The 14,297-nt window shown below is 44.4% G+C and overlaps 2 protein-coding genes and 1 pseudogene across 2 annotated transcripts; 2 read left to right on the top strand and 1 right to left on the bottom strand.

Annotated features, from left to right (window-relative positions):
• Positions 1 to 331: 331 nt before the first annotated feature.
• On the bottom strand, positions 332 to 2,152 carry LOC142007695 (uncharacterized; annotated as a pseudogene).
• Positions 2,153 to 2,454: 302 nt separating this feature from the next.
• On the top strand, positions 2,455 to 3,390 carry LOC142003357 (olfactory receptor 51G2-like). The gene has a single exon (XM_074980248.1). The coding sequence runs from the start codon at positions 2,455 to 2,457 to the stop codon at positions 3,388 to 3,390; it is 936 nt and encodes a 311-aa protein (XP_074836349.1).
• Positions 3,391 to 12,745: 9,355 nt separating this feature from the next.
• LOC142003349 (olfactory receptor 51G2-like) lies at positions 12,746 to 13,681 on the top strand. The gene has a single exon (XM_074980237.1). The coding sequence runs from the start codon at positions 12,746 to 12,748 to the stop codon at positions 13,679 to 13,681; it is 936 nt and encodes a 311-aa protein (XP_074836338.1).
• Positions 13,682 to 14,297: the final 616 nt, after the last annotated feature.

The raw sequence follows: 14,297 nt of genomic DNA, 5'->3' as shown, positions 1-14,297 counted from the left end.
TTGCTGGATCATGAGAGGTTAATATTGTCTAGCAGCATTACCAATGCTTCCACTGCTTACTGGGCTCTTAGAAGATATTTAGGGGTACATTACAGCTAAGTGATAGCACTGAACACTGAGAACCAGGACTAATGGTAGGAAATAAACTTCATGGAACCACAGGAAAATTGGCCACATCTATGATAAGTGGTTGTCCAGCTAACTAAAATCATGCCAGATTATGGATGTTGCTGGATAAAAGAGTTCCAGATAAGAGAGGTTCATCCTGTACTAAATTCCAGGGAAGTTTACATCACTGGATCTGATGGTGCTCCTGAATCTGAGGCTGAGTTCATTTTCTTCCAAGTGCTTTTGCAGCTGTGGTGCTGTGGCGGAAGTGTGCAACTTGTCTATTTCCAGCTGCACCGGCACAACTCACAAGGCTGGAAGAGAATCCATCAGTTATGGCTAGATGCAAGGTCTGGGCAAAAAAAATAACTGACTCCCACGCAAGGTATCTTGGGTCATTGTCGAGCACAATGCTGCTTGCATTATCATGTACCACATGCCAAAGCATAGCCTGCCAGTCCCCAGCTTTCTAACACAGTGTATCATTTTTCAGCCAGGCTTTCTTTTTTACGCCATTCTACTTGTTTGTAGTACACAGGATTGAAACCCCCAGATGTAATGGCAAGTGACGGTCATGTAGCTTTCTGTAGTTGATGCAGTCCAGCAGTCAGCGGTGAAAGCTCTGTTAGAAGCGTTTTCGATTTTTCACAGGCTTCATAGCATTTTACTAATCACAAAGTTATCGTCTGTCTCATAGGCACATACTATTCACGCTCTACAAAATCAATCCGTGCACAAAAACCTGTACCCTCAATAACACTTAAATGCAACATCTCTGCAGTAAGCACGGTGTGCAACAATTCCATTCGCTGGTCCTTGCACTGTGTGTTGCATTTTCTTGAACTTTCAGAAGCAAAATGAGGTCAGTGTTGTTTGATCCCCACTTTCCTTCGTTATGGGAAACGGGCGTTTCTGCTTCAAAGGGTTGAGCAGCGATTGGGTACCCTTGGCATACCAGTGTGTTGGTGTTGTAAAATGATTCCAGGCAGTACTCTTGTTTGATCACTCCATCCTCACTATGGAACAGTAGTCACACACAACAAACAAACAAATAAAAATTAAAAATGAAACATTGTCTGTAGGAAGGGTGCTGGGATATGTAGGAGCTGTTAGGGGCCTGGGAAGACCATATGATGATAGTGAGGGGTCTGGTCAAAACAGGCTTTGTCTTTGATGATCTATAAACATTTTTTTCTTGTTTCTTGTGGCCTGAAAAGATTGATGTCACAGACTCATAGGGCTGGAAGGGACCTCAGGGGGTCATCCAGGCCAGCCCCCTGCTTCAAGCAGGATCAACCCCTGCTAAGTCATCCCAGCCAGGACCTTGTTGAGATATGCATCCAGTTGAACCAACACTACAATTTTGATGGATACATCTTTGTTGACAATATCTCTTTGCGTTTCTCCTGCTTATTCCTGCCCACTCAGGGAGAATACTGCCTGGGCCATGTGCTTTGCTCCCTCTGGAACCTGCTGATTTGGGAATTATGAAAAGTAGGAAAGTGCTGATCTAACTGATAACCCTGTGAACGATAACCAGAAGCAGGTAAAATAATATTCATCACCAGCCTATTAATATTCACTGCATGGGAGTTTACATAACTAACTGAGGGTTTCACGGAAGTGGTGATAGATGTGTGGATTTACATACTAAGATGGGTAAAAGAATGTGACTGGTGTCAAATTATTGCTCACTCGGAACAGTGTGGTGGGGGTTCGAGGCAGAACAAGTACTGGCAATATAGCAGTCTGTTTACTCCATCTTCTCCTCAGTCTCCTGTTGAACAAAGGTCAAAATTGTAAAGTCACACAGTGAACAAGCAGGTTATGAAACTCCCAGCCACAAGATAGCAATGGGGCTAGGAGCTTAGGAGGATGGAAAGAAGGATTGGTATGTTTATATGGGTAACCTGAAAATCCAAATCAATTGTGAGGACAGAGTTATAAACTCCTAGAACAATTCTCGAGCTTCCTAAAGTACACCACAAAATATGTCTAATTACTGGATATTGGGGGAAAATTCCCTGAGAGCAGACTGTATCATGCCTTCGTATTTCAGAGGTTCCTCCAACTTCCTCCAAAATATGTGGAACTGGCCCCTTGAACCTGCACTAGATTGACTACATGGCTGATACAGTCAGGCAGTGTCTCTCTTCTAGTAAGAGTGAAAATGAAAACAAACAAACAAACAAAAATACAAATAACCTCTGTATTTATTAATCTTCATTAATCTCCTAGGTTGGCATAGACATGCACTGAGAGCAGGATATTTCTCTATATGATTGAGTTTATTCTTGTTGCTTTCAGGAGGTAAATTCAAAACTCCTCACACTTGACCAGTGTATTATGTCAGCTATCAATGACACCAAATTCAGCTATGCTGTGTTCCTTCTCACTGGGATACCTGGGCAGGAAGACAGCTACCTTTGGATCCCTATTGCCTTCTGTTTCATGTACATTATTTCGATAGTGGGAAATTCTGTCATTCTCTTCATTGTAAAAACTGATGAAAGTCTCCATGAGCCCATGTACATTTTTCTATCCATGTTGGCCATCACAGACCTTGGCTTATCAATAGCCACCATACCAACTGTACTGGGCATATACTTGTTTAACTTTAGGGACATCAACTTTGATGCCTGTTTTGCCCAACTGTTCTTCATCCACACACTTCAATGTATTGAATCTGCTGTGCTCTTGTTGATGGCCTTTGACCGCTTTATCGCAATTCGTGACCCACTGAGATATGCTTCCATCTTAACCCTGCCGAGAATAGCCAAGATGGGGCTGGTGGTCGCAGTAAGAGGGGTGGCTGTAATACTTCCACTCCCCTTTCTCCTGAAACGGTTCCAATATTGTCGTGCCAATGTCCTCTCCCATTCCTACTGCCTGCACCAAGAGGTAATGAAGTTGGCTTGTTCAGACATCGCAGTCAACAGCATTTATGGCTTATTTACTACACTGTTAACAATGGGGTTAGACTCACTGCTCATCTTCCTTTCTTATGTGATGATTCTCAAAACAGTGCTGAGCATCGCATCCCACACAGAGTGCCTCAAGGCCCTGAACACCTGCGTCTCCCACCTCTGTGCTGTCCTGCTCTTCTATTCACCAGAGATTGCCTTGTCTTTGATACATAGATTTGCAAAGGACTCTTCTCCCTTGCTTCAAATTCTCCTGGGCTATATCTCCCTGCTGCTCCCGCCCCTGATGAACCCAATCGTGTACAGCGTGAAAAGCAAACACCTTCGTGCAAGGATAATCAGGGTTTTTGTCAAGTGAAGGGTCTGCTCATTAACCTGTTCAAGTGCTAGTGACATGACAGACAGATAACGTGGGAGAAATACAGGGCCACAAATTCCATCATGGATCTTCCATGTGAGACTGCATGAGTTACTGATCTCCACTCTTCATACAAGTATCAGCAGGGTATCTGAGTTAGTCTGTATCCTCAAAAACAAGGCGTCCTCTGCCACTTTATAGACTGACAGGACTTCTTGTTACCCTTCAGAGGTTCTGACTGGGTCTCAGGCCCAGAAGAAAGGGAGCGGGGCTGGCGATGGAGGACAGGGCAGGGTGGGGAGGAGACCAAGGCAGGCATTAGCTGTTACAAAATAATTGTGTTTATGGGGAGCCAAGAGACTGGTTGGATGTTCACTGATGAAGAGCTGTATCAGAGGGTTCTCCTGGCTGAGAATTCCTCTTAATATTGTCAATAAACAGAAGGGATGTGGCTGTTGTGTCACACTTACACCTGGTCCTGCACTCTCCTGTTTCTCCAAAGACATCCACAGACAATGAAGAAAGCTACAGTGCTTTCCATAGTCTCAGGCCTGTCTTTCCCTGAGCACTCTGGGTGCTGTATAATCTAGGGTGGCTGCACCCACTATGGGTAGGGGATTGTAGCCACCCAGGCTCAGGTTCCCCAGAGACGAGGCTGCACCCAGAAGGCGAGTGCTATATTTGGTTTATTGAAAGCGCGTGACACCCGCGACGGGAGCCCCGGAGACGCCGCAGTCACCAGTGGGGAAACCCGACGCGTCGGAACTTCACTCGGGGAGAGGCTCTACACAGGCCTCCTAACACTAGCTGATAAAGCTGAGCTCATTAACATAAGATTGCCTAAAATTGCCTATGCATTTCTTATCACTACCTCTAGTGGCCTCCTGCCAGGCTATAGCCTTGGAGTTTTGGCGAACACAGCATAGTTCGCAGGTGTGAGTTGTTTTGCAGCTTTCATCTTGCACAGACCGGTTCCGGTATCTCTTGTTTGTTGGCAGCATGCTTTTGTATATGATTCCTGTGAGAGTTCACAGAGGGGTCGGACTGCTCTCATGAGACCGTTACAAAGTCTTCTCGCACCCTACAGGGATATTCAAGGGGCACAAACACCCCCCCCCTTTCTCCTATGCCCTCAAGGTATGTGCTTGTGACTGGGTGGTGTTATAGACATAATGAATTCAGAAGCCCCAGAAGAAACCATTCAGGCAGCCCGCACCCTCCAGTGATGACACTGCACACTACATACCTGCTAAGCCCACTCCTCTCCGAGGCAGAACGAAGCTGTGTGTGTGACTCAGGGTCTGACACAAAGTATTTCTGGCCAGAGACTCAGGCCCAGATTCCATCCCTGGCCCCTCTGGTTGTTCTTCCCAAGCAAGGTAAATGCATGAAACCAGGCATTTACTCAAACTTTTAGAGCCCCGTTCTTCTTCAGTAGCCCTGCCCCTGGTAAAGGGTTGATGGGTGCTGAACATTTTAGGGGTCAAAGCTTTATTACGATGGTGTCAGCATAGGAGGTTGTGGGGAAAAAAAATCATAAATTAAAAGGTAATAGCTCTCCTGGACCAGATGGTGTTCAAGTTTTCTGAAGAAGCTCAAACTGAATTTGCAGAACTGCTACTTGTGGTATGTAATATATTATTTAAATCAGACTCTGTGCCAGATGACTAACAGAGAGCTAATGTAATGCTGATGCTTAAACATGGTCCAGATCCAATCCTGGCAATGCAGACGAGCATTACAAACTCAGTGCAAGGCAACTTTGTAGAAACCACTGTAAAAAAAATGAATGATCAGATACATACAAGAACATGCTTTGTTGGGGAAGAATTTATACAGATTTCCAAAGGGAAATCATGCCTCACCATTCTAGTGGAATTTCTAAGGGGATCAACAAATGTGCATAATGGTGGTTCAGGAGATATTGTACATTTGGTTTCTCAGAATGCTCCTCACAAGGTGTCTTACCAAAGGTCCTTAAGAAAGTAAGCAGTCTGGGGATAAGAATGAAGGTTCTCTCATGGGCTGGTAAATAGTTAAGAGAGGAAACAAAGAGTAATAATAAATTGTTAGTTTTCAGAATTGAAAGAGGTGATGTCTCCCAGTGCACTTCTACACACTTATAAATGATCTGGAGAAAGTGGTAAACGGTGAGGTGGAAAAATTATTCAACATACATAAATCCAAACTAATTACATTTCTAACACAGGTACAGAGCTAAAATCTATAACTCTACCTACAAACATGGCACAGACATGTAAGTAGCATACATAGATTCAGGGTATCTTCAGCTTCCATTAGACACCTCACATGGGCCCCATACCACCATATTTAGTGCCAATAGATACAATGGACACATAAAATGGCTTCCATATCTAACATAAAAATATAGTCATGTGACAGCCTGTCACAGTAGTCACTGCCCACAGGGTCTTCTGATGGGGTGTTGTACAGGGTGGAAGGGGCTGCACAGAGATGGGAAGGCTACTAGAGGAGCTGATGGGCATAACTCCCCTGATTTAGACTGGTCAGGAGGTTTTAACTTTTCCATATTGTAGTGAAGCCAGAGACTCCACTAGTGACACCTTCTTTTAATTTACAAAGGAGAGACAGATGGACAGACTTCAGTTTTTCTTGGGGATCCTGACAGCTGAGTTAGCAGAGAAAAATGATCCATTTTCTGTGAAAACACACCACAGAAAAGTGAACACAATGGAAACATTTCATTTTGGGTCAAAATTTTTGGTGGAGGGAAAAATTTCAGTTTTCTAGCCCAACTTATAGAATCATAGAACACCAGAACTCGAAGGGACCTTGAGAGGTCATCGAGTCCAGTTTCCTGTTCTCTTGGCAGGACCAAGCACCATCTAGACCATCACCTATAGGTATCTATCTAACCTGCTCTTAAAACTCTCCAGTGATGGAGATTACACAATCTCCCTCACTAATTTATTCCTGTGTTCAATCACCCTGACAGTCAGCAAGTTTTTCCAAATGTCCAACCTCAACTTCCCTTGCTGCACTTTAAACCCATTGCTCCTTGTCCTAGCCTCAGAGGCCAATGAGAACAATCTTTCTCCCTCCTCCTTGTAACCCTCTGTAAGGTACTTGACAACTGTTATCATGTCCCCTCTAAATCTTCTCTTTTCCAAACTAAACAAGCCCTGTTCTTTCAGTCTTCCCTCATATCTCATGTTCTCTACACATTTAATTATTCTTGTTGCTCTTCTCTGGACCTTCTCCAATTTCTCCACATCTTTCTCGAAATGTGGTGCCCAGAACTGGGCAAAGTACTCAATCCATGAGCCTCTTTCCCTCATGCTACAGGACCACCCCACGAAGTAGCACAGCCTCCCACGCAGAGCAGAGACACCCCACAAAAGGCAACAGGAGACCCTGAGCCAGATGTTGTTGCCTGTTATTTGAAACTGACGGGAGCACTCAGCTTTCAGGAGGCTGTCACCTTTGGCTGGAATGCTGACTCCCCTCCCCACCCACACATTTGGACTTATCTCCTTTGGGGGGGCTGGCATCTCCTCCTACCTCCCCTGAATCTTCCTCTACTCCCTTTGACAGAAGTGGGTTTATGTTCACTTTGCTGTTGCCAGCGGAGCAAGTCAGCAAGAGCAGATGACACTAATGCCTCTTTATGGGGGGCGGGGGAAGCAGCATGGCTGGGTCAGGGGTTAAAAATGGGCCTGTTCTGGTGAACCTAGGATGTACGGTCACTCTACCATGGATGTCTGATAAGTTGGATTGCACAAGCTCTGCAGCAGAGACATCCCCTGGAAGAGGCTTGGCTGCAGCAGCCTATGTATCAGTGGCGCAAGTTAGGAACATAAGAACACCCATATCGGGTCAGACCACTGGTCCACCATGTTATATTGTCTGGAGTCACTGAATTTAGGAAGAAATCGCTTCAACAAATAGAGCTACTTTTCCATATAGTCCATCTTGCACTACAAGCTAGAACCAACCAAAACTGTCTGGGCTAACCCCCAATGATCTAACTCAGTCACTATGACAACAATCAGATCTATCACAGTGACAACCCGATACACAAAACCTAGCCCTACAACAACCCAATACATGACCCATCCAGCCCACGGCCTGTGACGTTACTTCAGATAGAACAAGCAGAACAAGGTAATTATTGAGTCATTCATCCCCTTCTGTCTGCTCCCAGATTCTGGCAGTCAATGATGTAGAGACAAGGATGTCCTGGACAGTTTTGGGTAACAGCTATTAATTATCAGCTATTAATTAATGTATCCTCCATCAACTTGTGTAATTGTTCGTGAGATGAGTTCTACTTCTGGCCTTGACAACACTCCTTGGCAAGGAGTTCCACAGGTTGACTGGGCATTTTGTAAAAAAACACTTCCTTGGTTTGTTCTAAACCTTTGGCCTATTAACTCTGGGAGAAGGGGAAGGAACCTCTTCTCCTGGAACAATCTGAGGGAAATTTCCATAAATGGAGACCCATGAAATCTCCTTTACTTGGCTTTCACCCTGGGATTTTTGTGCAGGACAGGGGGCTGCCAGGCAGAAATCTGGTTCTATATTACAAGTTGAACCTCTCTCAGCTGGCACCCTTGGGACCTGACCAGTGCCAGATGATGTGGGGGGTGGGGGAGGGGTCAATATTTTCTAGTACATTACCAACACTTTCTCTGCTTACTGGGATCATAGAAGACATTTAGTGGCAAGTTACAGCTAAATAACAGCACTGCTGACAGCCAGGACAGGTGGCTGTGAACAAACTTTATGGCACCACAGGAAACTTAAATCTGTATTATTATTATTATTATTATTATTATTATTACTAAATTCAGCAGGATCACAGCTGTTACAACATTGTCACTACCACTCAGTTGCCCTTTATTTCACCTCCTGCAGTTTGCCATTGGCTCTCATGGGGTTAAATCTGACTCACACAAAGCTAATCAGCTGCTGCTCTGGTGGCCACGTGGCCCCCAAGGACATATGCCAGCATGCTTCTTAATGGCATTCTCCTCCTTATCTGAATACGCTTCCTGCTTCACATACAACGTCTCTGATGACTTCTTGTCACCTAGACAGAAGAGCTCAGGCATCAGTGGCGAAGAATTCTGGTGTCAGTACCCCTTAGCAGGAGGTGGGTAAGTTAGCAGGTTTCACTATCTTTGAAATAAAAAGTGCAAGGGAAAGGTTGCCAGCCATTCACACGTGCAGATGTTCTGTGCAGTGGCAGAGGACTCAGCAGGGCTGCCACAGAAACTCAGTGACAGGAGGAATGAGCGGAGGTAGGAGAGCAAATAGCATGAGAAAGTTTGGGAACCCCTCTTCTGCTCATGATCCATGGGGGCGGGGGGTTGTTCCAACTACACAGACGTGACCTTCAAAATGAGCTCAGACTGTTAAAACCCTAATGAGCCCTAACAGGATTTCTCAGTGGGTCCCAATTCTAGATGTTCCATGTGCCCTGGGCCCAATCCTGCCAGGGCTTGAGCGAGTGTAGACAGTGATGAGTTCTCCGATTTCCTAAAATGCATTCGCTTCAGGCAATTTAACTCCCAATCCACTTTTAATGGCATTACTTTCTGACTCGATTGTGAAGGCAGAAATTCAGAGCTGTATTGTATCTAATAGGGCATATTTCTGTTTCCTGGCTACCTGAGGGCTCGAGCATTTTTTCCATGGAGGTAACCCTCAGACTGACAGGACTTCTGGCCTCTCTGCCCCTCTCTGATCTGTAAGTGCCAGACATCAGGCATCGTACCTCTCCCTGTCATGGGGAGTAATTCCACAATCCTCTTACCCTCACACTGGGCCCTGGTGACAGCATGATGTCAGTCAACTGTATCTGCTCAAAATGTTTACTGTGCAGGTCTGAGTGGCTTCAGCACCTGTAGTTCTTCTCTTCAGGCACTGACTAGAGCTGAGATGATCAACCAGCCCATTTTCTTGAACCAAAGCACAGTTTAATGCAAATGCTAGGAATCATGCAAAACATAGGAGAATTAAATAAAAAACAAAAACAGAAACAGCTGAGGAGTCCTGTGGCACCTTAAAGACTAACAGAGATACTTGGTATAAGCTTACATGTGTAAAAACGCTTTATCAGTGGTTGTTGAGGTGTTGCAGGATTCCTTGTGTTTTTTACGTTCTTTTTCATGTGCAGACTAACACAGTTACCCCTCTGAGACACAGGAAAATAAGAATAGTGACAGCCTGTGTTAGCCTGTGTTAGCCTGTATTCTACCAAAACAAAAAAGCAGTCATGCAGCACTGTAAAGACTAACAAAACAATTTATTAGGTGATGAGATTTCGTGGAACAGACCAACTTCTTTAGATCGTAGCCGTACCAGAACAGACTCACTATATAAAGCACAGAGGTCCACACAATTGTTATCAAGGTTGACAAATCAGAAAAAAAATGTTGTCAAGGTCTGATTTGTCAACCTGGGTAGCAATTTTTGGACCTTTGTGCTTTATATATTGAGTCTGTTCTGGTATGGCTACGATCTGAAGAAGTGGGTCTGTCCCACGAAGTCTCATCACCTAATAAATTGTTTTGTTAGTCTTTAAAGTGCTGCATGACTGCTTTTTGTTTTAGGAGAATAAGAAGATATTCAAACAACTGTCTGTACATGTCTCTGACCCTGAATCTCCCTACTCTGACAGGTCCCAGAAGGCAGGGGGGCAGTCAGATTTCCCCTGCTGTGTCTGCACAAGTTGGATGGGTCTACATGTGCCCCTTCCTTTCAAAAGGGGCATGTTCATGAGCAGGTTTGAAAGATGCTAATGAGGTGCTGAAATAAATATGCAGCACCTCATAGGCATAATGGCATCTGCAGCTATTCGAAAGTGCGGCTTTTCAAATCGCGCTCCGCCCGTGGAGACAACGCCTTCCAAAAGGACCTCCTCAGTTTTCGAAAGCCTCTTCTTCTGATCACAGATAGGAAGAAGGGATTTCAAAAAGTTGGCGGGGGGGTCCTTTCGGAAGGTCCTGTCTCCACGGGCAGCGCACAATTCGAAAAGCCGCACTTTTGAAGCGCCTCGGCCACCATTATGCTAATGAGGCACTGCATATTCATTGCAGCGCCTCATTAGCATCTTTCGAACTTGCTCATGAACATGCCCCTTTCAAAAGGAAGGGGCACGTGTAGACCCAGCCATTAGGTTGAAGAACTTCTCAGTAACAGCTGCCCCGACCCTAGACAGACTCTTTACAATAGCATAACAAGCTGTGTAATGTGGCTGGAGCCCAGAAATTGGCTCATACAAGCTTGTAGCGCTGATGCTGTCCCTCAAACTCCCCGAAGCAATGGCTTTTCTTCCCCGTTGCATCTCCTCATGCCTATTTCCCAGTAGCCTGCTCTTAAAATAAGTTGAGCGAGACGGGTTTAACTCAATGTAGCCAAAACATCAACATGCCAAGAGTTAACCTAACACAGCAACACAGCAAACATACCAATGACTAGATTTAACAGACACACATTCATTCTGGCAGTTCAGCTTCATGTCTTCCCCAGTGCCCTTCCTGGTATGACTTATTTAATGAACTGAGGGTATAGATAGTCAGAGGGAGAAAACAGCAGACTACATTCTTGTGTGAAATGAAGTTCAATTTCAATGAATACTCATGTCTTTGACCTTGAAATCCTTTTCCTGAGAACCTTCGTCATCAAAAACAGGTGCTGTCGTTATTATGTATTAGAGGGTGAATGCTCAGAGAATGAGTGTTTCATATCCTGCACATAATGCTGGTCACCCTTCCAGACACAGGCTATAGACTGACAGAACAGAACCAGAAGAGAGACAGACAGTGATTAACCCAGGCACACAAGGACTTTTGTTTGTTGACAAGAGACCTGATGGGTGAGAAGTTGTGATCGTTTCAGGTTCTGGTAGATGTTATATTTTAAGTCCCACTCTAGCCTGAGAAATCCCCTCCAAAGGAAAATCGGAAGGAAAGAATGAATTGACATGTGCGTACTAAAGTACTGTTTTGTAAATGATATTCCAGAGCTTTCACAGTAATACAAATATAATGAAACAAACGTTATTGACGTGGATTTATGTGAAACAACAGCAGTAGATACGTTGGAATCTCTATAGGAAAGAGGACTGGGAACTTCAGTTCTAAGCGAGTATGCTTTTAAATGTACTTCGGGTGTACTTCAAAGGCTGTTTGCATTGGGTGTGAGGTACTTGCTCTTTCTTCAGTAAACACTTGTATGATTGTGCATTCAAAGACTGTGAAATACGTGGGCAAGTCTCTTCTAAAAGACTCAAAAAAACCCACACCTGCTGGTCTGTGTTTCAGCAAAGACCAGAACTGAGGACACAATAAGGGGAGTGGGAGTCCGATTTTTTGTAATTTATACCCATCACCTGTCACATATACATGGCTCAAGTATCCTGCACACTCAATTAGATATTAGTTGAATCTAGGGTTTGCATATTCACCTGTTTGTGACACCATCCCTGCCCCCATGAAATAAGTGTCCTTTGTCAAGAGGTAGCTGGACAAATATCTACAGTCCTTTGCATGCAGGAAGGATGCAAATTCTGTGAGGAAGAAAAGAAGTCTGTAGAATGATTGAACTCTCTGGATTAGGTCAACATTAGCCAGGTGAAGCACTTCAATTCTGAGGGTCAGAACGTATTACTGGAATCATTCAATAAGGGAGAGCGTGTAAATCTGGAGTGACATAGTTGAAGTCAATGTCATTGTGATAAGAGTCTAGCCTGGAGCATATCCTACATTAGAAAGGATCACAAACAGAAGCTGAGGCCCAGAAATGGTGGCTCTGTAAAGATCACCATTGTGCACTGTAAATTCACACAGAGTTTTAGTTTGTGGAATTCCCAGCAATAAGTCGTCAGTAGGACAAGAGCTTAGCAGTATTCACAGGAGGGACAGGATGATTTAAGGGTACGCAGAACATTCCATTATTAGTGAAGATATTTAAGAGTTTTGGAAGGGCTCTAAACCTTCCATACTGGCACTACAACATATGCCTAAATTGTAGATGTCAGGAGCAAATTTTCCCTGGAAGAAGGTTATCTCATAGGAGCCTGTTGCAGGACTCACTTCTCTTTCTTGGCAAACTTTTGTACTGGTGGCTGGATACTGGGAGAGAATGACAGAAAGGTAGGCACTGCCTGAATTTATGTGATTGTGGTGTAGATCCCGGATTGTTTTTGCTGATCTTCTTGATCTCCTGGAAGTCTCTTGACCTGTGCTAAGAACAGAATGATGTCTCACTGCATATCTCCCAATCTCCCTTTTAGTTTATTTAATTGTATTTTATTTTTCATTTCAGGAAACAGAGTTCAAGACTGTTCAGGCCTTCCCATTACATTATGTTGGCTGTCAATGACACGCAGTTCAATTCAGAGGTGTTCCTTCTCACTGGGATAGCTGGGCATGAAGACATCCAGCTTTGGATCGGTATCCTCTTCTGTGTAACGTATGCTGTTTCACTAGCAGGAAATTCAGTCATTCTCTTCATTATAAAAACAGATTCAAGCCTCCATGAGCCAATGTACATTTTCCTCTCCATGTTGGCCATCACAGACCTTTGCTTATTGATAGCCACCATACCGACGATACTGGGTGTATTCCTGGTTAACTCTAGGGAGATCAGCCTCAATGCATGTTTGGCTCAGATGTTCTTCGTCCACTCACTTTCCAAAATAGAATCCTCTGTGCTCTTGTTGATGGCTTATGACCGTTTTATTGCTATCTCTAACCCACTGAAATATACTTCCATCTTAACTCCACCGAGAATAGCTAAGTTGGGACTGGCTTCTGTGCTACGAGGGGTGGCTGTCATATTACCACTCCCTATTCTTCTGAAGCAGTACCGATATTGTCAGTCCATTGTCCTCTCCCATTCCTACTGCCTGCACCAAGACGTCATGAAGATCGCTTGCTCAGACATCACAATCAATAGCATCTATGGCTTGTGTGTTAAAGTCTTTACAGTAGGGTTGGACTCATTCCTCATCTTTCTCTCATACGTGATGATCCTCAAAACAGTGCTGACCATTGCATCCCGTACAGAGAGCCTCAGGGCTCTGAACACCTGTGTGTCCCATCTCTGTGCTGTCATACTCTTCTACATATCTGATATTGGCCTGGCTTTGATACATAGATTTGGGAATAGCTCTTCTCACATGTTTCAGGTTATCCTGGGATATATCTACCTACTGGTTCCCCCTCTGATAAATCCAATTGTGTACAGTGTGAAAAGCAAACATCTGCGTTCAAAGATAATCAGGGCATTTGGAAAGTGAAGGGTTGATTCATAACCCACTTCCAGAGCTAGAGATATGAGAGAACACAAGCAATGGCCATGGCCACCTATTGTACCCTGGGTTTTCTTCCTCTCCTTGTGCCCCATCTCTTCCCCCAAGACCTGTCCTCAGTACTTCCTTTTTTTTTCCCTCGACTCTGTTGCTCTGCAGACTGGAGGATAGAGCTGGGCCATGTTAAACGCTGCCCAGAGAGATAGAGCCTCTTTAAAGAGCCGCAAATTCTCAATATCTCTCTACCTCCTTTCCACAAGGTGTACAACACAAGGAATGTGGAGAATCTAGGACTCCCCACATAAACCTGTTCTTCTGGAGCAACTCTTACCATATCCCAACTCTGACCTATCGGGAAGATGGGGGTTGGTGGAAAATTAAGGAGCAGAGAGCAGGACTCTGTGGGAAGAGATGGAATAGGGGTGGGATCTCAGGAGGAAAAGTTGTGTAAGGTATGTGGCCAGTCTGAACTAAACCTCATACCAGTGAGAAAGATGATGGGGGTACTCCTGAGTAAAGTAGGAGTATGGGCTGGAGGGTAGGAAAGCCTGTGTGTTGGAAAAACACTGAATTCATATATAATACCACAAAGAAGGTTCCAGGC

This window comes from Carettochelys insculpta, chromosome 1 (genome assembly GCF_033958435.1).
Source record: "Carettochelys insculpta isolate YL-2023 chromosome 1, ASM3395843v1, whole genome shotgun sequence".
Classification (NCBI taxonomy): domain Eukaryota; kingdom Metazoa; phylum Chordata; order Testudines; family Carettochelyidae; genus Carettochelys; species Carettochelys insculpta.
This window is presented reverse-complemented; position numbering and strand designations above follow the sequence as displayed.